We start from the raw sequence: 25124 nt of genomic DNA, 5'->3' as shown, positions 1-25124 counted from the left end.
GAAGCAGCAACCAGTGAAGTCGTCATCTCCCAGAACAGTCAAGAAGCCCAGAGGAGGGATACAGGCTCCAGAAATGTACAGAACTGAATCAATAGGTCGTTTTCAGTCACACAATATTAAGAAAACAAATTGTTTACTGCATAAGAAAAATGTCAACTTCCACAACGGTTGTTGTACGATTATGAGAAGTGTCTCATTTAAAAGATTAATTAATATATATCTAGACTTTTTTAGTTTATCCTGTAAAGTGTATAATTTTAATATTCAAACAATGAAATACAAATAAGTTTGAGATTTTTTTAAGTAACCAATAAAAATATTGAAAAGACGTCAAATGTGCGTGAAGGCTTGCTACACAATTGCTGGAATTAAACTCCTTGAGATATTTTAACCAACAACAGGAATATATATTCTATATAATTCCAAATAGTATTGGATACAGTAATAGATTTAAGATATACAATATTTAATGTAGGTTATCACAAAACTGTGATGAAAAAGAAAAATGTTAAACTTACAGCTCTCATGCCGATGTAGTTTACCCCAGAATACTTGTCTCCGGGTTTTTCAAAGGGAAAGTTTCCATCGTACCCAGTGAGGTAGCCAGATAAAGCAATTAACATCTGAAAAATTTTAAAAATTAGTGAAAAATAATGCATAAAGTCGCCAATATTATGCTAAAATTGATAAAAAACTGGTTGTACCTGTGCTTTTTACAAGATTTTTGTTGATGTTAAACCTTAAATCAATTCCTTATTTTTATTACGTCTGGTTTATTTAGTCCAGTTTAGCAATATGTCTTTAAAAGAAAGTCTTATTCACGGATATAATTACTTTTTAGTGTGCTCAACTCTTTGTACGCTATAAGCAGATTGTGCTGATTGCAAGATGTAATCTCCCTTCTCAGTACATAAATATATATTGCTCTAATGGTTAATATTGTCTTTGGCAATACAATTTCACATTATTGTAAATTAAAACATTTCAACAAAAGAAAAAAAGCATAGACCATAACAGGAGAGTTTTTATTGAACCCTATAAACCTTGTGGGAAATTAAATCAATTATTTATTGCACAAAACGTTTGTCATAGTACGATTTTACAATAGGCAAACAGGTGCATTATCACAAACAAAATAAAATATGATCACCAAGTAATCTACATAAACACTACATTATTAAAATTCAAAATTACATGTTTTGGAGATATTTGTCAACATTTAAAAATTCAAAGCTTAAAACTTCTGCAATTATTTAAAATACTCAGGCAGTTTTTTTTATATAGCCTTAAGTAGCATATTGGAGAATTTTCTCAAATTGACCAGTTCTGCGAATTGGATATTGTAAAGAGTTAGTACGTGTATTGTAGCTGTGAAAGTGATTTTGCTGTCTGTAAAATGACGGATTTTGCCAGTCTTTCAGAATGGATAGAGCTCTCAATATATTTAAATCTTTGAAAACAGGTTTACAAGGTGTTATGTAAAGTGTCTATTTTTAACCATGGCTTGTTTTATTGTATCTGCAATACAAACACTAGTCATTAGTCATTTTTGTATTTGCCAACTTATCCTTTACAGCCTGCAACATTTGTTTCTGATCAACAAAGCAAGCGATATAGGGAGGTATTTTGTTAAAAATCTTTAAAGGCATATATGATGGGCTTTTTTCAAATAAGGAGAGATTTTGAAACTAACTAACTCATATTCCACTGAATCGCCCCAGAATATTATGCCATAAGTTATTCCAGAATAGACATAAGTGTTAATACAACATTTTTAAGAGTGTTAAGATCTACTGGTTGTGAAATATTAAGCATAATAAAGTATGACTTACTAAGTGTTTTATTTATATCTCAAATATGCTCATGTCATGTTACTTTACTCATTTAGAATCAAAAACTTTGTGGAAGATGATAGCTGTAAAATATTATTTAGACAATTCCTATGATATTGAGCATTAATACTGTAGTTTGTGTAGAAGTTCATTGATTGTGTTTTATTACAATTCAGTAATAACCCATTTGCTTTGAATCAATTTTCCATTAATGATAGATCGTTAAACAGTTGCTGTCTGAGGGAAATTTTGTATTTATGAGTTACATTTGTGGGTGGTATTTATCTGCATACGTAACAAGTTTACAGTGTTGTAGAACAGCAGGCAAGTCAGTTACACATATTAGAAAGAAAGGAGGTCCCAGAATTGAACACTGTGGCACCCATGTTCAACAAGTTTATATGGGCTATGGCCTGCAGATTTATTAATAATTACTATTTGTTTTTGATTGGAAAGATAACATTGCAACTATTGTACCACTCACCGGTACCGTAATACTTAAGTTTTTCAATAAGGATAGAGTGGTTCACACAGTCAAAGGTCTTTGACAAATCGCAAAACGCCTCAGCGGCATAATGCAATCCATCAATTGCCCCCACCACATGCGTTACCAGTTGTAAATAAGTTATAAATAAATATACCTTTCCCAGAGGTGGATGCACATCAAAGAAAAACGTCCTTTTTATGTACCAGCTTCCCATTTTTCCAAAATGAGTTTCATCCCAACTGGAAAAAATTACAGTACTATTAATTCAGTAATTAGTGTCATAGTCATATTCAATCACCTTTATTTCATTAAAAACATTATGTTTAGAGTTAGTGTCAATTATGATCTAACATTTTAAAACAATGGTTAGTACTATTTCACAGGCATTTATATTTTCTAAACCATAGTTTAAAGTTAAAGAACAGCTTATTATTTATTAAATTATATATGTAGCTAGGCATGAATTACAATATTAACTCGGCATAACTTCTACACAGACATCAGCTGTTTTGATAAAAACAACTGATAGAATGAAACAGCTTTTTTTCGGGACAGTTATCGTTTCCACATGCCATGTCATATAGCACACACACATATATATATAAGAAATTTTAAACGGGCAGTAGTTTTGGGTTCTGAGGCTAATGTTCAGTGAAGTTATACAACAATTTGTGGTAAATGTAAGCATGAGGACAGTGTGTAAACCTGTAGGTGTTTAATTGATAATTTGTATAAATAAATTAGTATTGTATATTGAAAATTCTGATTCCTCTCTTAATAGCCATTAAATGTGTTCGTTTTGATTCTCACTGAATTGATATTACTCCATAAAGTAAATCTTGACTTAATTAAATTTTTTTTAAAAGTACTCACCAAACATGGTCGGGAGTTGTAACCTGGTAAAATCGACTGGCAAATGAAAAACACACAACAGCAGAAAACATCAGCCACCAATTCTTATTAGAACTGAAAAATAAGAAGGTTTAGTGAAGGTAATATTCTTTAAAATGCATATTAGGTACATGTGTTAATATTACAAATAGGCTTCATTAAATACATATACCTACATATAACTTCCAGTTACTGTATCTGAAATAGATCAAAAGTAAAAAGAAATAAAAAAACAGTTCACAACACTTATATTCTATTCAGGATGTGTCATGTCTGTGATGAGCAACACATCACAGAACACAAGAACAACAACAAGAAAGATTAACTAACACTTTTAATGTTTTTACATAGTACACATAGAAAAAATAAAACTGTTAAATAAAGGTGTTTTAATTTAGTAAATTGTACTACGCACTTTTGGAGACGACACTACTAACATATTGTTTCAAATGTCTAATGTAGGGTATATTGAAAAAGTAACGCTAATTTTCTTCTTTTGAAAAAATATTTATTTGTCAGCATTAATATTGTCACCTTCAAAATAGTTCCCATTAGATATTATGCACTTGTGCCAGCACTTCTTCCAATTCTCTAAACACTTCTCCAACTCGATCTTTGGGATAGCCTTTAGCTCTTTCAGTGATGCACTTTTAATGTCATCTGTGATTGTAAAACAATGGTATAAAATAAAATGTATACAATTTTTAAAAGCCATATGGAGCGATGTATGGCGGACATTGAGGCTATGGCATCGTTACATTATGTTTTTGGCAAAAAATTCAAGATCAAGCAATAAAATGGGGCAGAGTACAATAAGTGGACCCAGTTATTGAAATTATCAAACAATATTGAATTATACCCATTTATATAATAAACACATGGTAATTAAGTCGGAAAATAACTAAATCATCTGCATTAACTGTACACACATTTTTATACTCTAAACATAATTTGTTCCATGAGTAACTTTTTTTAAATAGAAAAAAGATAGTTGACTTTAGAAAATAACACTAAAAGAAGATTTACTGTGTCATTTTCGATTTTAAGATGTTTGTTCTGTTGTTACGTTTTCTTTGGCATTTCTCCTGTCATCTGTTTTAATTTTATTGTTTGGTTATTGGTTATGGTTCCTTTATTATTTATGACAGTACATTAATTGTTTAATTTAATATTTTAGATACGTTGATAATGAAAAGTTAAATTTAGTCAAGTTCAGTGATTTTAAGTTTTTATGTGCTCTGATTTCTTATATTTTATACATAATTAACCACCCTGGGCTGACATTGGTGAAGTTTAAAGTTCTGTGATAAGTATTAAATATTCACTAAGACAAGAAACATTATTCTCTCTCTATTAATTAGCATTACATTTAATCACTAAAAAGTACTTACTTCTGGACTGGCAAAAGCACATGTTTTTGTTACAATTAATTGTATATTTATTGAAACACTATTAAAACCACCCTGGGCTGACATTGGTGAAGTTTAAAGTACTGTGATAAGTATTAAATATTCACTAAGACAAGAAACATCATTCTCTCTCTATTAATTAGCATTAAATTTAATCACTAAAAAGTACTTACTTCTAGACTGGCAAAAGCACATGTTTTTGTTACAATTGTATATTTATTGAAACACTATTAAAACTGAACTTTTTAATAAAACATTATTAATCTGAGTGCTTAATCACATAATTTGGCACAATAAACACAAAGTGGACATTGTTTAACCATTTTCTCTTTTAATGAGAAATATTGATTAACAGGAATCAGACACGTCATATCTGACATTAGCAGTAACCAGTATATTCATGCTGTCCGACAGTAGTAACTCTATTGTTGCAGTTTATCTTATTGTTGACTTAGCTGACTGACACTTGAATAGAGCTGGAAGAACAGCTCAAGGCCAGCTACTATAGCCCAATTATATCTTCAACTGTTGTACCCAATAGTAATGAATGATTGACTGATTAAACTTTATTGAATATTAAGAAAGGTTTTAGACATAACTTATACCATAATTATTAAAGACTAAAATAAAATGTTTCTATACTGAAAATAAGTTATGTTTTAATTTGAATTACAATAAATAAATTATAAGGATTGCTGTTTAAAAATTTTTAACTATAGGGAATTTCACTATAGTGTGGTACTGATAAAAACTATTAATTTTACTGTTCATAATGAGGAATAAAAAAACAGTTTCCATGTGGAAAGTGTACTATAAATGTTGGAAAATATAAAGCAATTTTATGCAAAGGGAGATGCTGTAAATGGTATCACTCACAATGTACCTCACTGACCAATGATGAATTAACCCTAGAGTAGACGGGCAAAAAAAAGTTACGTATCAGGACGGGCTGGGTCTGACAGACCCAAATAAAAACCATAAAAAAAATATGTTTTAACCAGTTTATTAATATAAATTTATTTTTACATTAAAATACAGGCATGACTGTATTAGTATTGGCTAGTTTTAATGTTAAATGAAGAGCTTTTATAAAAAATAGCTAATTAGATCTTACAAATTTACTTAAAATATTAAACGTGTTCAAAAACACGTTATCCTTACCATGATGTGTATATAAAAATTAAACTATACATATTTTTGAAATAAGAAAGACCTAAATAATAAAATAAAAATGTAAAATATTTCTGAAATAAAAACCGATTTCTTATTATATAGGCGTAAAAAATCTACTTTTGCAAATGTACATTTTCGTATACAGAAAAAGCAAAATGAAGACAAGTACTGTTCTTACTCTACTGATAGATATTTACACAATAAAACCTATCATTTTATCACTATAACTAACTTAATAAGGAGCAAATAATAGTAAATTACTTTCATAATCAAAGATACAACCTGTAGGTGTCGGTTGTGTCCTTATCTTAGATCTACTCAGCGCAATCCCGGCACAGCAGTTCCGCATGAGGCAAGCACAGCCACGCTTTACACTGCTTACAAAAAACTTGGTTTTGCTGTCTTTGCACAAAGAGCACCTGCCTCATTTTCCTGGTTCAGGGTTTTCTTTTGCAGTAATAGGAGTTCCCGAAAATTTTGCAGCTAAGGCTCGAATTTCCCTAGGTAAGTTACCTTGTTGTGCCCGAAGTGACATGTAAGGTTGTAAAGAGTGACCGTCCCTTCCTGTCACTTTCCTCTTCATGTTGTTCTGCTTCACAAACTTCATCCAAATCGAATTCACTTTATGTATCATGGTCACTGTATATTTTAAGTTTGGATCAGCGTCATCAGATTCACTCTCACTGTCTCGTAACAATAGTCTGTCAATTTCACTGCTTCTGTCAATATGTCTATGAGCCATGTCGATTTAAATGGTCTAAAACTTCATTACAATAAAAAACAATCGTATATAAACACTTTTCCGATGTAAAATAGGCGATGAAATAAAATAAGAATAATTCAAAATATCTGTAAAAACGTGATGTCAACGGACGGGCTGGGCCTACCAGACCCAAAACGTAATTAATCACTTACTACGCAAAGACTGAGACGTGGGAAACAAAAACAATGACGGCAGAGCACTATGTGGAGTATTTTGGAAAGCTACACGGAGTTTCGCCACCGTGAGTCACTTTGACCTTGAAGCTCTGAACAAAACAAAACCGCCTGGGCCTCACAGACCCAGCCCGTCTACTCTAGGGTTAAAAGGAATATAAAAAGGCAATGTAAAATCGACATGTGATTCCTGCATGTCTTATGATGTTACTTTGGGAATATAACAAGAAAATGAAGAATTAAATGCTGAGATAAGCCAAGAGCTTGATACTCAAAATGAAATTATAAAATCTCTAAATGATGATCTCAATCAAGCAAATGAGGAGATACGAGAATTGAAAATGCATAAGGCACAACTTGAAACTTTAGTCTTAAAGAAAGAGGAAACTATAATAATGTTAGAGAAAAAAATTAACGAACTCAATTCAGTAATATTAAGAAACCTGTCTGGCCATTAATAAAAGGCAAGAAGGATAAACAATTAAGCCCAGTAACACACTCTACACCGAATTTACAAAGTAATAAAGGAAAAATTCAAACACATAGCCTTCTGAAACATCAAACAGTGCATGAAGATGTTGATATAAACAATCGCTATGAAATACTTGAGGATGTTGACGACAGTGTTGATGAGGATTCGGCTGATGAAGTAGAAGAAAAAATTAACACTGCTCATTCTGTTGCTAAATCTACTGATAAAAGAAATTTACTCATCTGTGCTGATAGCCATGGTCGTGATTTAGCATCATGGCATCTGAATGCAGTGCAGGGAACACATGAGGCAGTAGGCTTTGTAAGATCTGGTGGACTTACTGAAGATATACTTAAAGTAATAAATGTAAAAGAAGATAACCTTAGTAAAAGTGACACTTCAGTTGTGGTTTGCGGAAGTAATGATGTGGCAAAAAATGAAGCGGACAACTTTCTTGAGATTTTACATAAAACTCTTAATGAAACAAAGGACAATAATGTGGTTTTAGTAGACCTACCTATTAGATACGACTTGGCAAATTGGTCCTGCGTCAACAATGAAGTGGCTTAAAAACCAATAAGCGTCTTAAGGAACTCAGTGAACAGTTCAGCAATGTTTCGTTGGTTAGGGCAAGTGATACGGTAAGACAGTTACATACACGACACGGACAACACCTTAACCACAAGGGTAAGAGATGGTTATCTAATATGATAGCTGAGACAGTAGCATCTTCACAGATGGGTATAAAAACGTTCTCAGGGACCGAAGGAAGATCAGCCGCCTGCTCCAGGAACCAAATCTCTGTTGGAAAACTACAGCCTTCTGGAAACAACTGTCAATATATAACATCAACTGATTTCATGAGCACTAGTACAAAAGAAAGACTTTGCTGCTATAACTTTCTGTGACCTTAGCAAAGCTTTTGATCGAGTGTCTCATAACATTTTGATAATGAACAACCATAACATTAGAACATTATAATATTAAGGGGATAGCTTTAGATGTACTTAGCTCTTACTTAAAAAATAGATCTCAATATGTAGTAGTAGAAAAAGATACATCTCTGTGTAAACCAATAACCTGTGGAGTCCCACAGGGCTCTGTTCTGGGGCCTTTGCTGTTTTTAATATCAGTGAATGATTTGAGTGTAAATGTACCTGCGAATATTGTTTTATACCATGCTGTTGATACCACTATAGTAACTACAAATAAAGATTATAACAAACTCTTAGAAGACTACAAATTGAATATTAATCTTGTAGAGAACTGGCTCCCTGCCAACAACTTGATTCTAAATAGTGATAAGACAACTACTGTAATATTTAGCCTCAGAGAAGATCCTAATGGGACACAAGAAGATATATTTCCAAAATTTTTAGGTTTGACTATTGATCCTAATTTAAATTGGTATCAGCAAATTGTAGGGGTTAAAAGTAAACTAAGTAAAAGTGTGTTTGCAATTAAACGTTTATGTCGTGAACTTGAGGAGAATGCTCTTATACAATCTTATTTCGGACTTTATCACTGTCACTTAAATTATGGTTTGATTATTTGGGGCTCTTCTCCTTACGCAAATGAAGTATTCATCATCCAAAAAAAAGTTTTCAGAATATTGGCAGGAGTCAATAAATATCATAGTTGCAGAGAACTTTTTAAACGTTTTAAAAATTTTGACATTATTTTCTTTATATATACAACAATGCCTACTTTACCTCCGAGCTAATTTAGATAAAGTAAACCTAAGGAAAAATGTTCATAATTATGAAACAAGAAGTCGTAACAATATCAACTTACCTCAAACTAGACTAGCTAAAACCGACAAAAGCCCAATGATGATGGCTATTCGACTATACAATAAGTTACCATTAGATATAAGGATGCTAAGTGATATGGAATTTAAAGATAAACTAAATCATTTTCTGTGTAGAAGATCATTCTATTCAGTGGAAGAGTACATCTCAACAGTGTGGATGAAACAAGACTTTTAGAATGCTCATTGTATTACAAAAGTTGTAACATTGTATTGAAGTGCCAATGTATTTGTGTGGAATATTTTCTGGCAGAATAAAATTCTTATTCTTATTGATTGATAGTTCTCTTGTTCGATATCTCAAGTATCAATGATTGTAATAAGTGATATAAAAAACAGATCCGCTTATAGTACTTTGCCCCATTTCGACATTGTTCCAATTAACTCAAATTTAAATCATGTTTATGAGATTTGAGCAATTGCCGCTAGAGATGGGAAATTATGTTATTTGTCAATATCCTATTACAAAATAAACTGTTGAGGTATTAAATTTATGTTTATAATTAATTTTGACATAAACAATTAGTTTTTCCTGAGCTGGATAGGACTACAATTTTGTTTTAATTTGGTTCAATATAATAGCAACTCATTTACTTGATGATTAGCCTATTTATTAAAAAATAATTTTTTGTTAAAGTCATTATCTTATATCAATTTTAACTTTGAAGCTTATAACATATTTAGGTCCCTATTTAATTTATACAAAAGTAAGTGAATATATGAGCATGTTTAAAAAATTAATGTATTGCAGTCCTAGGAAATTTATAAATTTATATAACTTACCCAGTCTCAGAAGACGTTTTTAAAGTCGCCGATACAGAAGTCATGGTTATGATAAACGAAAAATTTAGTTAAACAGAATAACAGGAATTTAGAGTTAAATTCAACTCAACATTTTTTATATTATTGTCTTTTATTTATAATCATAGCGGTATCTTACTCTGACGGGTCGTTGATCATCTGTTACTGTCAAAAAAGACACCTCCCCTCTGCGGAATCCGGACGGCCAGGCCAACAGCGCAACACCAAATATATCGAAAAGTTCTTCTTCTTTGCTTTGCATTCATAAAGAGAAAGAAAAAATATAGAAATATATTTCCATCTCTATCAGGCCGGGAGCTAAGATGAGTTGCTCATGTAAAGCTGTACGCAGTTTATTTTTTATATTTTTAATTGTTGCAATAACTACTTAGGTGATATTTAACACTATTGCTCATCGGTTTATTGTATTAATCTATATTTATTATAAGCTATTCCTTAATTTCTTCTTTACATTCAATTGCTGTTCAATACTAAAATTAAATTTTCAGAATCAGAATAAGAATCTCTTTATTAACATGAACATTGAAAACAGTTATGCGTCAGAATATACATGGAATAATACCTGATTGTCACTTATTTTTTATTAAGTTTTAGTCCAAAGTCTGGCTGATCTCTTCGGTGAATTATAACTCTAATTCTTCTCTTCGGTGTTACCGGTGATAGTTAAATTCTGTGTCTAATTAAACTAATTTTTAAATCCTTTACTACCTTTTCCATTCTACATATCAATTTATTAGACACGCTTTTTTAAATGGTTAAACTCTATAAACCGAATCGTATTGTTATGGACACTGATGGTGACAGTGCAAAAGAACAATGGATACATGATATCAAAGTATACATTTACAAACTTCTTAGTGGAGTATTCCACAGTGTTCGCAGTGAAATTACGTCTACTAGTCAATCGCATTAGTCGACCATAATATATAAATGTCACTATTTTGAAAGGCTTGTATGTTTGCCACAATAATGAAGTTTACTCCCGGCACATGTTAACTACTCGATGTCAAACACCAGGTGAAACAGTTGATAAATACTTACAGGAATTTAAGGAAGTGAACCATACTACTTTACGCAAGTTACCTCTGAACAGAATAAGAATAACTATATTCGTATAGTACTCATTATAGGATTAATTTCTTCTAATCTCAGATAAAGACTCTTAGAATACAAAACACTATCTTTGGGTGGGTCGTTTGAGAAAGTTAGATGCAGGAATTGACTCAAACTGTATCGTTTAGTAATTTATATTTTGATTTGAATTGTGTACATGCAACAAAGAATCAATCACATCATGAGTCTGTTAGCAGTGTTACCTCCAGCTCAAGAGTAACTCTAACAAGCCTTATGTCTCATCTGAATCTTACCAATGTTACTTTTGTGGCTCAAAAACTGTCAATCTCGGAGCAAATGTACTGCTTTTAAAGCTACCTATAGGACATATGGTATAAATGAGATTTGAGTAGAGTCTATAGGATCTAGATTGTTTCCAACATTTACCAAGTGCTCTGCTGCCCGGAAAGTAATTAGACAAGAAAGGTTGAGTACAAATATAACGACAGTTTCGGTTAAACCGGATAAATTTAATGAATATTTCCTCAGTGTTGCGGAAGAGGCCCTCAAGAATGTTCTGGCTGCTCACTTCAATCCGATGGACATGGCCAGAAGAGCTAATGCTCCAGTGGAAGACTAGAAGTGGACATCTAGAACGGTGAACCAGATTTTGCACACGGTTTGGCGTATGAAGGACAGTAAAAGTAAGGACATTTATTCTTTATCGAACAGCCTTATAAAATCAGTGGTTGGGTATATCTTGCTGCCTTTGATAGCCTGCTTTAATGCATGTCTAAATGAAGGTGTCTTTCCCAGTAAGTTAAAGGTTGCTCGGGACACTCCAATTTTTAAGAAGGGAGATAGGTCTCTACCAGAGAGCTACAGGCCGGTTTCTAATATTTCCATTTTGGGAAGGTTTTTGAATCTCTTATTAAGATCCAACTCCAAAGGTTTCTTAAGGATAGTGGTTTGATCTCGGATGCCCAGTATGGCTTTAGGAAAGGCCTTTCCACAGTGAGTGCAGTGTCTCACCTGGTTAGTGACGTACTAGATGGTTTTGAGCATAGGCTAAATACGGGGGCAATGCGGAGAGAGAGAGAGAGAGAGAGATCTTGAGTCACATGGAAATCAAGAGATCGAGTCAGTGATTGAAGAAAACCTCCTGACATACGTGCGATGCAGAAAATTCCTCCATTGTACACGTTATTCCAATTTATTCCCCTCTAAATAGACGTTCTGTTCTCAAATTTGTAGTCCCCGACAACGGAGTTCCCGGATATCACCAGGATACGAACAGAACGTCAACAATTGGAGTTGGGGAGAATTATATAATTACGTAGTATTACATTTAGTCTAATGTTAAATATCTGATCATTGTATTCGTATACATTTTTGTCAACTGTTCATTAATTTGTTGTCCACATTTAATGGCTGTTTGGTACTAAAGCTGAATGTCCATAGTGAAGTTTACTTCAGAATCTAATAGATGTTTACTTCTTCATTTTTGATACAATTAGATGAAGTTAAAACCCACGTTGTCGCTGAATATACCTAACTCTTGAAATCTGGAATCATGTACGTCTCAAGAGATCCAAAAATTTTGCCAACAAAGGAGATCAAGCTAAATATTTTTTCATCGTTTCGACATCTATTGTACGAAATCAAGTATAGTATTGTAAGTGAAGAAAATCTCATGTACCACGGCTGTTGAACTGACTCCTCTACTACATTAACCCACTCTTCCAGAAATGTATATTTCTTCCATAGGTACAAACCATTTTTTACAATAAAAGTGCAAGTTAGATGGCAAAGTATACATAGTACATACAAACCAATAGTCGGCAGTAAGCACGTAAAAATGTAAACAAATACATAAGTAACAAGCCACAACGATTTACAATATCAAACTGCAATAACAGTAACAAATCTTTATAAAACTAGTTATGTAATAATAACACGGTAAATAATTCACTTAAATACTCATTTTGTAAAATGATATTGGCATATGAAGGTTTTTAATTTTTAAAGGTACTATCTATAATCTCAATGGATGTAACATACAATAATTATGATTTTAAGCTGCGTTTCTAGGGAATACTCTCGATAGTCTACATTAGGTTGGCTACACTGATTCAAGGTATATAATATGCGTGTCCTCGTCCGGCTGCTTGGGCCTTGGAGAAGGTTGTGTAATTCAAGGTTATATTTATATAACACTAACATTATGTTATTATTCTAATGGCTATCCAATGTGTTTGATATTATGTCATTGATGACATTTTAATATGAAAGAGGTGACTGTAACAGTTTTATTATTTGCCAAAGCCAAAGAATTATTTGGAAATCGAGAGGGAACTCTTACTGTAGACTCTGTTATAGGTTATTCGGATCTTTTGGAGGAAGTTGTTGATAAGTTTGCATTGAATGATATTAGGGAAAACATTATTTTAGCTGTGAATGAAGAGTATCCTATTAAAGAGTCACCTCTATTGCTGAAATCAGGAGATATTATTGCAGTAATCCCACCATTAAGTGGAGGTAATGTATGTTTGTTCTAATTTTTTAGCCAGGTTCTAGTTTTTAAGATTATAAGTCAAATAAAAATCAATAAAACAATGCATTAGTTAATAGGGTAATTAAATTTGCATTTTTAAACTTTTTGGGATTAGCTGGGACATCAGCTGTCATAGCATACTATCTAGGGTAGTCAATTTGTGGGTGGAACACCTGTTGACTTATGTTGTAATACTATATTTTTTATTTACTTTATAGCAAATCAACTTTCTTATATAAGTCTGGCCATTAACTAGTTAAAAGTTGTAGACTATTTACTAATAGAAATACATTATATGTACTGATTTTTGGGTTTTCATAAACACGTTTTGATTGTGTTTACTTTTGTTTTGATTGGGTTTACTTTTGCTGCGTTATCTAAAAAGATCTAAAAGCACTTTTAACAATAAATTTAAAGTAAAACCATATTGACATTCCAGAAATAATTTTTCTGTTATTAACCATATATTGCACAAACGTTATTAACAGGTTTTAATTTTAGGTTATATCTATTCATAGATGTAGGGAACTGAGAGGAAATTGGAGTTTCTGGGTGAAGGAGGATAACAAAATAAGAAGGGGTAGGTTTAAAGGAAGGGAATATTATCAAGGTTATTAAATATTAATAAAAACACTACTTTTCCAAATTGTTTATTATTTCGGGCGAGGCCTTTCAAAACCAAAGGTTTCATCTTCAGGCAACTCCAAAAAAAAAAAAAAAAAAAAAAAAAAAAAAAAAAAACATTTGGAAAAGTTGTGTTTTTATTAATATTTAATAATATTTAAAGAATTTCCAATTGCTCCAAGAGTCTACAATTATCAAGGTTGTTTAATTTTCTTGTGGGAATTTGAGCTTGGAAGAATAGGTCTACCAACTGCATTTGGAAGTAAGTGAAGAGTTTTCCGGTACTTTATTCTGTTTTCCGTCACCTAATATTTGAAACTATTATTATTATAACTATTTTAACCATGTTATCTAAAACGGGGCAGAGTACGATAAGCGAACCTGGTTTTTATATCGCTTATTACAATCATTGATACTTTATATCGAGTAAGATATCTATCAATCAATATCAACTTATAAAATTAAAGTCACACGTTTCAAATTAATAGAAATAGTATAAACAATTAAGTAACTGTCATAATTAATTAAAAAACCATAACCATTCGTCAAAAAAAACATTAAGACAGTTGACATGAAAAATGTCATTTAAATAATAAAAAAAAAAAGTAACAAAAATTTTGAAACTGAGAAAGACACAGAAAATTACCTTTTAGTGTTTTGCATAGTTTTCTAAATATAACTATCTTCTTATATTTAAGATAAGTTACCTATAGAACAAATTGTGTAGAATGAAAATGTGTGTACAGTTAGTGCAGATGATTTTAGTTATTGTTCAAATGAATTACGGTACTATTGGTTGAATATATCGATGGGTATAATAATTAAATATCGTTTAGTAATTTCTATATTTAAAAAAACCGGGTCCGCCTATCGTACTCTACCCCTAAACGATCTAAAATTACTTTAAATAATTTCTTTTTAAATATTATATTGTTATTTCAAAAAAAAAAAACTTTAGTTAATCACGCCATATATTGCACAATAATTAATAGGGTCGGTCGGGGTAAAATGGGTACAAAAACATGCTCTTTTTAACTTTAAGGCCTTTTAAAAAGTTTCTTGAAATAATTACAAATAATTACAGGTTCCAGCTTATCATTGTGACCTCTTAGAATAGTTTAATATGTAATAAAAGTTAATAAAACTATTTAGTATAAAAAGTAATTATTTTTTTTATAGTATACCTATTTTTACCCCATGGTTTGGGGGAAAACGGGTATAGTAAATGTTTTTCATAGTAAAACACAATAATTTACAAGTGCTGTACTTATTTTTACCCCAGTATTTGTGTAAAGTAGGCACAGTAAAAATAACTAATGAAATATTTTTGGTCACAAAAAATTTATTATTACTAAAAATATCAGTTAGACAAGTAATTTATTTAAAAAATTAAAACATAGAAACAGTTCGTTGAGAGGGGCAACTTCACACAAACTTGAAAAAATCTTCCATTATAATCTGGTACAGAAAAAACATTAGAAATTTGTCCTAAATCAACCCACTCAATGTCTTCTTTATCAGGAAAAATGTAACGCTCTCCTTCACCTTTGCATTTTGTCAAAAACTTTACGGAATATCGCTCCTTGTTGCGAAGATCTTGTGCAGTAATTTGTCCCCTGTACTCCTTCACAAACCGTGCCACATTCACTTTGGTAGTTTATACCTACCCATGATCCTACAGTGGGTTCAGTAGGTTTTTACGTTTTTAGGTAGGCTGCTTTCATCGTCACTTTCTGCCGTATCAAATAAGCGTTTTTTAGTAGCTCTAGGTTTTTTTTTTGCGGCTTTGCTTGGACCAATCCAGGCTCTTGTTTTATTGTTTTTCCTAAGGCTGTAATGGGTTTAGGCCTATTAGTTTTACTTTTTATTTTCTCTTTTCTGGCATCCTTCTTCTTCTTTCAGTCTGTCCATTACTTCATTTGTTGTCATTACTTCACCACAACTTCCTTGAACTCGTCGCCTTTTTGTCTTAGAATTTTTCAATGCATCTTTTATACTTGATGACTGTTCAGGTGACAATGTACTTAAAATTGCTTCTCTTCAGTTTCTTCATTGGTGAAGGAGAAATTTCAGGTAGGCCTGCTACAGAACTTGATGGGCCGGGTAAATCTTGTACAGGATTTAGCTAACTTTAATCCAGTGGGTTCTGGTCGGCCAATGGGTGCCTCTGCGATGTCTTTGGGTGTTTCGATGGAGTTTTGCTTAGGTTGTGCTTCCACTTTGTAAGTCCATTGGCCTAGTTGGTTGTACTGAAACAATCTTTTTTCTAAAACAGACTTATTCACAGGATAGATCCCAGAGCCCTTAAAACCACCAATAATGTGCTCAGATTTGAATGAAGTCGATACCAGTTTTACTTAGAAGACTTGGAAAAACAGCCTTGTCAACATTTTTAAGCCGCGATTCACGATACCAGTTCTTCAAAATTTCTCTCCACGCACTTTTCATAGGAGCAAATACCCCAACATCCAAATGGCTGAAGTGCATGGGATGTATTTGGGGGCAAACACAGAAGAATAATGTCATTGTCTCTTGCCACTCGGGTTACGTTATAGGTCAAGTGACTTCCATTGTCCGTCAAACAAGACAAGAACTGGTTTTTCAAGATTTTTTGTCTGATTTGCAAAAATTAATGAGCCATTTCTCAAAAATGAAATCTTGCATCCAGCCAGACTGTGTGACTCCATAGAGTGCACCTGGCGGTCCTCCTTGAACCCAAGTACTTTGCAAATCTCCCTGTCCTTTAAAAACAACACAAGGTGGGTAGCGTTCACCGGATGCACTGGCTACAAAAAGAACACTGTATTGCAGTCTGCCAGCTCCTCCTGATCTTGAATAGGACACTTTTGCACTTTAGGGACAAAGACCTTACCCTTAGTGGGATCTGTGCCTAGGCCAGTTTTCGTCCAAGTTGAAAATACGTTCTGGGTGATTTTCTAACCCATTTTCCACAAGAACTTGCTCATAAATTTTAAAAAAACTCATCTACCACAAACTGAGACAGTCCTTCAGCCCTTGCTTTTGTTAATATTTCGGGTTTCCGTTTTGATAGTTGATGTGCCCACCTTTTTTCAAACCCTCTTAAAAAAAGTCATACCCTGGCATATCGTCCTTGAATGGCGTCTTTCTACCCACTGATTTTTTTACATAGCTACACACCATATATTGCAAGTCTTTTTCTATCTAGTGGATAACCACATTTTGCATGCATACAATAAAGCCTCCACAATATAGTTCTCCTCTTCTTTTGATAGCACTGTTGCCTTTCCAGAACCAGGAGTTTTAGGAGGATTTTTCACTCCACCGCCGAAGGGTTTCATAAGGAATGTTATATTTTCTTGCTGCAGCATATACTGAGCTTCCATTGTCAACTTCCTTTACTGCTTCCTTCAAAGAATCTTCATCATATTTTTGGGTTTTTTTTCTTTATGTATGTGCGTGGCATGATCTAAAACAAAAAAAGTGAGGTTAGTTTTTCAGTTTTTAAAATATTATACCTATTTTACCCCATGTTAACAAATTATGAATAGCATAAAACCTATTAAACTTTAAAACATTAAACAAGTTAAAAGTTAAAGTATATATGTGTAATGTATACATACCTGAATTTGAAACTTCTATTTGATTAGGTTAACTTTTAACAATGTCATCAGTTAGGTTGTCTTGGTTACACTGACTCCTGTGAACATATGTTTTTTTTCATTTTAAGAAGCTACCAGCAGTTTAGCCAACTCACTTTCAGTATAATATCATATAAGATGATGTTATACATTTATGGTATTTTTTTCTGATCCAAAAACATCAATAACTCAAGTTTTATAATATTAAAATAATGTTTATACCCGTTTCACCCCAGTATACCCATTTTAACCCCGACCGACCCTAGCATTTTTTAAATTTAGGTTATATTCCAAATAGTCCCATTGGGTTTATCAATATTTAATCTTTTTCGGTATTGCGCATATTATTTGCACATCTTACTGAATTATATTTTCCAATTTCCAGACAGGTCATATTTTGCTTCTTAGTTAGTTTCAAGAGGAAGGCAGGCCATTTTGTCCAGATGCATTGTGTCTGTTATTTATATACAACAATGATAGTGTTTTGCTTAGTGAAACTAAACAATTTGTGGGTGTTGTATTACGTTTTTGGGTTGGGTGAGGATGAATGGAAAGATACCATTTAGAGTTCATTATAGAACATTGTTATTGCACAATGCAGTTACTGTCAAGGCCATTGATCTGAGCTAGAGATAAACAATAGATAAAACATATTTTTTAAATGAAGTGTACAATATGCACAATTTGTCATTTGTTGAAAACAATAGGTGGTAATAAAATAATATTTAAGAAGCGTCAATTCTATAATTATATTGAAATGTGTGTGTAGTGTAATGCTAACTAAAATCCTAGTGAAGTAAATTAATTTTTTTGATACAAAGTTCAGAGTACATAACTTATAAGTAAAATGATAAACTTATCAATTTTGTTTTTGAATTTCTTTGGAATGCTTTAGCAGTTACTATTTTAATTTCTTTTGGGATTAGCAGGTATTAAACAAAACTTCCAATATCCACTATTTTTATATATAATTGTAAATTATGTTGGTTAAAAGCATTATATCTGTTTCTAGTATTATATTTATGGAAATCACAAACTTTTTGTATATTGCTTTTATTTATTACCGTTATAATTGTTTCAAGTATATACACATTTACTAAAAACAGTCATAATCCCTAGACTAGGAAAAAGTTTTGTAGATTAATGTTAGGTTCATAATCATTCAGGTTGCTTCTTTTAATTAATACAATTGAATTAAGTTTATAAATGTTGATACATACATACATGACAAAGTTTTGACAAAGGCTTTTAATTTGAAAGGTTCATTGTTAACAACAAACCAACATTACTAAATATTGATTACAAAATTTATATTTTTCAAATAGACAAACAATCAAGTGAATTAAATACATTTTTTTAATATTAAGGATAAGTGGCCAGAAACACTGTCTAGTTAGATAATTAGTATTCCAGGGGCAAAATAACATTGATATATTGACACATTAGGTGAAAAGCTTTATGTTTCTAAATATTAAGTATGTTTTCCTGAAGTAATCAAGAATTTCTTTTACAGGGTAGATTACAATGGATTACATTAGACTAGTAGAATCTCGTCTGAGTGTAGATGAAATCTCTGAATTAGTGAAGTCTCCGAAATGTGGTGCAATCTCTCTCTTTATCGGAACTACAAGAGACAACTTCGACGGTCTTAAGGTAAGCTCTTTTTAAAACAACAGTTACACGGTCTCTATTTACTACTAAACTCAAATTTTTTAGATTAACAAAAAGTTTAGTAAAAAAGAGAAGAATTTAACTCAACAAGATAACATAATACAATTTTTATATTAAAATCAGCTCCACTAAAGAACATTTTTTCAAATAAATTCAGCTTAATAATTTGACAAATTCTAAAAGTTTTCAAATTATTGTTTTGATATTTTTTATTTGACAAATTTTACTTTACTGTCCATACGTACTTCACTACTTGTGTTAGTATTTAATGTAGATTACCAGCAAGCAAAACACACTCTCAATAATGTTTCAGGTGTCAAAGTTACTCTATGAGGCGTATGACACAATGGCAATGAAGGCGCTAAAGCGGGTCTGCACTGAGATCAGAAAGAAATGGCCTGACGTAGAGAACATCGCAATATACCACAGGTAAATAAAGAAACTCAACTATCAGCTTTCAACTAGGACACTGACGTAAATTTTTAGGTATAAAAACGAGTACATGAATGACTTGGATGATGTGATGGGTATAATAATTATACTCATCACAATTATTGTGAATGAGAAATGTCTGATCTGAATGGGTTGATTTGCTAAGATCAACTGTAACTATGAATAAGTCCAATAGAGGTGATCAATAGTCAGATTTATATGAAGTCTGAACCATTGAACTTTCGGTCTATACCATGTTGGTGGGGTAGTTGGAAATCCTGCTTCCAATACAAAATTCCATCCCTTCATTCTTTTGGTAACCGTTCTTGTACACCTTTAAATTGCGCCGTGTAGTTAGAGAGGTTAGTGTAACCAACAGGTAACTGTGAAAACTAGTTTCTATTGTACATTTGTGAGCCATCTTCAAAATCTGAACTTATTGTGGATAACAGATCTACATTACATAACCAACGCAAAATATCAAGTGTGAGTGTGATGGTTTATTTTAAATCTTAAAAATCGGATGTGTTTTAAATTTTAAATTTATTTTAGTAACCCTCATTTGATGATTTATAGGTTTGACACTGTGTAAGGGTTGAAAGGATTAAATTACCAAGGAAATGTGTATACAATAACTGGCCATTGAAATTGGCTTATGAAAATACAAAATAAATACTAATAAGGGCGTAGCCAGCAAGGGGATCCAAGGGGTTCGGCCCCCCCCCAAATTTACTTTTTTAGTAAACGATTTATTATTATTTAAATAATTCAGTATTACTGATGTACTGCTGAAAGATCATTCTCAACAAAGAAACGAGTCAAAAACTTTTTAAGGAACAAAATAAGGCCTTACTCTCTGTCCACTACGGGAAAATATAAGTTGTCTGGACCCCCCCCCCAAATTGATAATAATTTATGTTAGGATAAATTTTGGCACTAAAGATTTTCTAGCAAAAAGTGTATTATTCAATAGACTTTAAACTATATAAATTAATTTATAAATAAAATTAAATACAAAAAGTTAGCCGCCAAGGTAGTTAAGTAAACACGTGACAATTTGGTTTCAATTATTTATTTACTTCATTTTACCTTAACCTACAAGTACCTGATGATGAATTTGTTGAGTTCAAAATGTACATTGTACAAATAAATTCTATACAAAGTGATTGAAGGGTTTATTATTGTAATTTATAAACTTTTAGTATTTATTAAATTTGTGTAAATGGTAATAGACATTTTCTTTCAATATGCATTTATGAACAAAAAAGTTCATCAATGCATTTGAACTAGAACTAGGATTTTAACTTTCCTGGGGTCGTCGACAACTAGATCCAGCACTAGATCAGGTTATGTTTTGTGTCTTTCGAGAAGGTCATGGTTATATGTGACATCATCTATGGTTCTCAAAATTAACTAAAATCACAATCACAGTAGTAATTACAAGTGCATTGAAGGATGTGCTTGCATGGGTGAAGTAAACAATTATATTCAAGATGGAACACTTGAGAAAGTGTGTGTTTTATAGTTGTGATAGCACGTTATCATTATCAGTAGACTGCCTTATTCTGTAACTCGTGTGTAGCGAATTGAACATCTTTAGAACTGCATTGTCTTTAGTCAATAAAATTTGTTAATTGTCTTTCTAAAAATGGTGAATAATAGTTATTACACAGCTAATAAATGAATTGTTTACTTCATATTCTGATTTGAACATTTTTTTATGATTCCTTTAATGTTGAAATAGAATGAAAAATACTTTTATCTATGAATTTATGTCTAGGTAGTCCTTTCATACAGTTTTATCTGTTGTAATTATAAAATGAAAATGAACAATGTTTGTGATAAGTAAAAGAACTATAAATTAACTGAAGATGGTTTACACTGAAACACGGGTCTGAAATAAAATGATTTTCAAAAGGGGTTTTAGTTCACGTTTCATTATTCTAACATAAAGATAACCTTATAATGTGGAGTTAACAACATAAAAAATGTGATGTTTTTAAAAACCAAATTCTATTTCAGTCTAATATAAATGAATCTATTATGAATTTCAAGGCCAGTTCTGGTGGGAATCTCCTAGTTCCCATGGAAAGGTATTAATATTACTATAATCTTGAATGTGGCAAATCACGCATTTGTTGATTTCCTTAAAAAAATGTGATTATTATTAAAGAAAAGTTATCAATTCATTAAAAAAACAAACAAACAAAAATAATAGTTTTACCTTCAGTCAAAAGCAACTCTTTGTTATATTAAAAATATCACTGATTTTACATTAAAGGCTGAAAGACAACTCTGTGACATATAAATTATTGTTAGAAGATCCAACAGAACAATTTAACACGAATTACATAATTTTTGAAAATAAAAAGCTGAACTCAATGCTTGTCCTATTAAGAAATCAGCTTGCTAACTTTGGACTCTTCTAGAACTCCAGTATTTTACACACTTCCTTAAAGACATAAGCCTATTTGTCTTCCACCTGGACATCCCATTTATGATTCACTCACAGAGAAAATTTCAAGCTTCATCGACACTCAACTGTAACCTTTGGCTAAAAAAAACAATTAAATACAAAAGACGTAAAAAATAAACACCACTCACTATCGGAAAACTAAATATATATATATATATATATATATATATATATATATATATATATATTTGTCTATATTATCAAGTACTATTTCTCATATTACAGCTATAATATATAGTTCCTGGCAAAAAAACAATGTTATTTATAACTCATAAGTCATACGTAATTTGGGTAAAGCATATATTTTTAGTGATTTGAATAAAAAAAGCTTGCAAGTGCTGAAAACATGTTGATGATGTTGAACTTTTGCTACGGCACAAGATCTGGGGTTAATACACACTGTTGTTAAATAGTGTTTCGTTTCTAATATAAAGGGTGTAAAAAAAGTTCAGCACTGACTTGGTAACTCCTGAACGATTACAGGTAAAACAATAAAACTTGGTACATCATTACTGCACCTATAAATTTACTTTTTGAAGTAACTAGCATTTTTTTGTCATGTAAAGGAGATGGCCCGTAAGGAGTCAGAAGAAAATCTGAAATGAGAGCATAGGTCGTGTAGTACATCAAATTAAACGTCTTTATTAGTAGAGTACAATGCTCCAAATCCGACCTCAAAGGATTCACTCTTTAAAAAAATTACGCTGGTTTAAAGTTTGAAACATTTACAATATAGGTCCTGTTCTAGATGGTTTAATATTCTTTTCTTGGCTCAATTTGTGAGAGTTATACTTAGTAAATGAATACTGGACGTATAAAGTAGTTTTCAAGGTAGTAGACACCCAATAAAGAATGGTCTACAAGGAGTTTTTATCATAAGCTTAGCTCAAGATATACATCATTGTAATGGGGTGTTTAGAAGAGATGAATGCTAAAGGGAAAAAACCCTTGAAAAAATGCTAAAAGTTATTATAATAGAAAATTGTTAGATTGGGCTTTGGACACTTGTGTGTACGTTACACTTTAAAACAATGTACATCTTGAGCTATGCTTGCATTAAATCTTTTTGCCAAACTCCTCGTAAACCATCCTTCATTGGTTGTGAAGTCACTCATGACCTTCAAAATGGTAGTTACTTCAAAAAGTACATTTATAGGTGCAGTAATTGATGTACCAAGTTTTATTGCTTTACCTGTAATCGTTCGGGAATTATCAAGCCCGTGCGGGACTTTTATTACACTCTTGTTTTATTGCAAAGCTATTATGTTGCCAAATGTAATAGTGATGGTTGATAACAGCGTTCAGCACTTATCAGGTGCTCGTAACTTGAATTGTTCTTTTGATGCAATACCAAAAGTTATAGCATAGTGTGATTTTCAATTGTAACAGCGATGTTCGTTTTTTATGGAGAAATGGTTATGGTTAGGTTTAGAATTATTATATTCAACAGAATTTTTATTTTAAGGTTTTTCATGCCACCACAACAATTTTATCAAGCTGTTTATTAAAAACAAAGACTCGATTTTAGTGCTTTAAATTCAAAAATCGTTACTCAATGATATGACTTTAGGCTAGGTGATGTGGCAATCATGGAGGCAAGTGTGGTGATTGCGGTGTCCTCGCCACATCGGCAAGCGAGTCTTCAAGCCGTCCAATTTGCCATAGAGACTCTGAAAGCATCGGTTCCCGTTTGGAAAAAGGAGGAGTACGAGGATTCTGAGGCCGGATCATCATGGAAGGAGAACAAGGAATGTTCCTGGAGCAACCAATCATCGTGATATACGTTGTTGAGTAGCTTTAAGCTGTTGTTAGAATTTATACTATGTTAGCGCTAAGGTGCATGCACTAAATGAATACAGAATTTAAAGTTTTGTGATATTTTCTCGTACAATATATATGTATTTAGTTAGTAATGTTATGATTCAACCTAGCTCAATCAAGAAATTGTCGTACGAACAATACGGGAATAAGCCGGGAATGCAACACACTGAGAAAAATGGGAATAAACTATAAAAACCCATTCTATAACTGGAAAATTCCAAACGTATCTGTCTCTAAAAAAACTTATAAAAGCAAAAATTAATTCAAACAAATTTTTGGTGTTTTGATTGATTACGTTCATTCTATTTTGTGAACGTAATCACAAAATAAACGTGGCCTGTATTCAGTGAAAAGAGATCGAGGATGAGCAGCTAATGATGTTGTTGATTTGTTTGTTTGTTTATTTATGTTTTTTGACAGAGCCTTATGGAAAAATGCATGGTAAAGTGTCCACCTTTAAATCAATTTTTTTACTTATGTCACTAATAGTATAGCAGAGTTGCAGAGTTGACCTTGTTCTAGTTAGTCTGATTGTTGATTAGTCTCATCCTTACTTTGCGTCACGTTGTGATGAAGAAGTATAAGGCTACTCACTCTCACGAACAAGTTGTGACAAACCGCTGTTTTCTTCGTGTTTGCTTATTTCACAGCCAAAGGATATCTTTTTGTCTATAAACTCAGTACAGTTATTGTAATAAAAAGTTAAGTCAATTAGTTGTGTTCATGAAGTGATTTTGTTCTTGTGTAATTGTCTTTAAGGCAAGCAAAACATGTTTAAAAACCAATCATTGCTTATTTTAGTTATGTTTCCATCCATAGATATGACTGCACTTGAATAATAAATGCTTTATTTATCACTTAATTTAATGTATACTCTTAGTTTTGTGTTTTTTCACTATCATATGATCCTATTGTGCTATATTAGTTATGCTTCAATAATTTTAATTTTATAAATATACCTGATGATATTAAGGTTCCGAAAGAACACAAAATGCCTGCACAAACTACATTAGTTATGTATGAACAAAATTGTTGTTTTGT

At 31.9% G+C, this 25124-nt stretch overlaps 2 protein-coding genes across 3 annotated transcripts; one reads left to right on the top strand and one right to left on the bottom strand.

Moving 5' to 3' along the window:
* Positions 1–10003, bottom strand: LOC124374090 (protein O-mannosyl-transferase 2-like). 2 transcript variants are annotated; one of them, XM_046832386.1, is made up of 5 exons: positions 9794–10003; positions 3193–3285; positions 2474–2558; positions 519–623; positions 1–83 (listed from the first exon to the last, which is right to left on the bottom strand). In XM_046832386.1, exons 1-5 carry the CDS (start codon positions 9835–9837, stop codon positions 39–41), a joined length of 372 nt encoding a protein of 123 aa, XP_046688342.1. In that variant the 5' UTR covers positions 9838–10003; the 3' UTR covers positions 1–38. The 2 variants fall into 2 exon arrangements, with proteins under 2 accessions (XP_046688342.1, XP_046688343.1); XM_046832387.1 differs by lacking the exon at positions 9794–10003 and adding an exon at positions 4793–5006.
* Positions 10004–13284: 3281 nt separating this feature from the next.
* Positions 13285–24858, top strand: LOC124374091 (molybdopterin synthase catalytic subunit 1-like). The gene is made up of 4 exons (XM_046832388.1): positions 13285–13423; positions 19197–19336; positions 19668–19783; positions 23833–24858. The coding sequence occupies exons 2-4, from the start codon at positions 19208–19210 to the stop codon at positions 24038–24040; spliced, it is 453 nt and encodes a 150-aa protein (XP_046688344.1). The 5' UTR covers positions 13285–13423; positions 19197–19207; the 3' UTR covers positions 24041–24858.
* The last annotated feature ends 266 nt before the right edge of the window (positions 24859–25124 follow it).

Source organism: Homalodisca vitripennis, unplaced genomic scaffold (genome assembly GCF_021130785.1).
Source record: "Homalodisca vitripennis isolate AUS2020 unplaced genomic scaffold, UT_GWSS_2.1 ScUCBcl_7235;HRSCAF=14834, whole genome shotgun sequence".
NCBI classification, from domain to species: Eukaryota; Metazoa; Arthropoda; class Insecta; order Hemiptera; family Cicadellidae; genus Homalodisca; species Homalodisca vitripennis.
The sequence above is the reverse complement of the archived record's forward strand: the minus strand, read 5'-3'. Positions and strand labels throughout refer to the sequence as shown.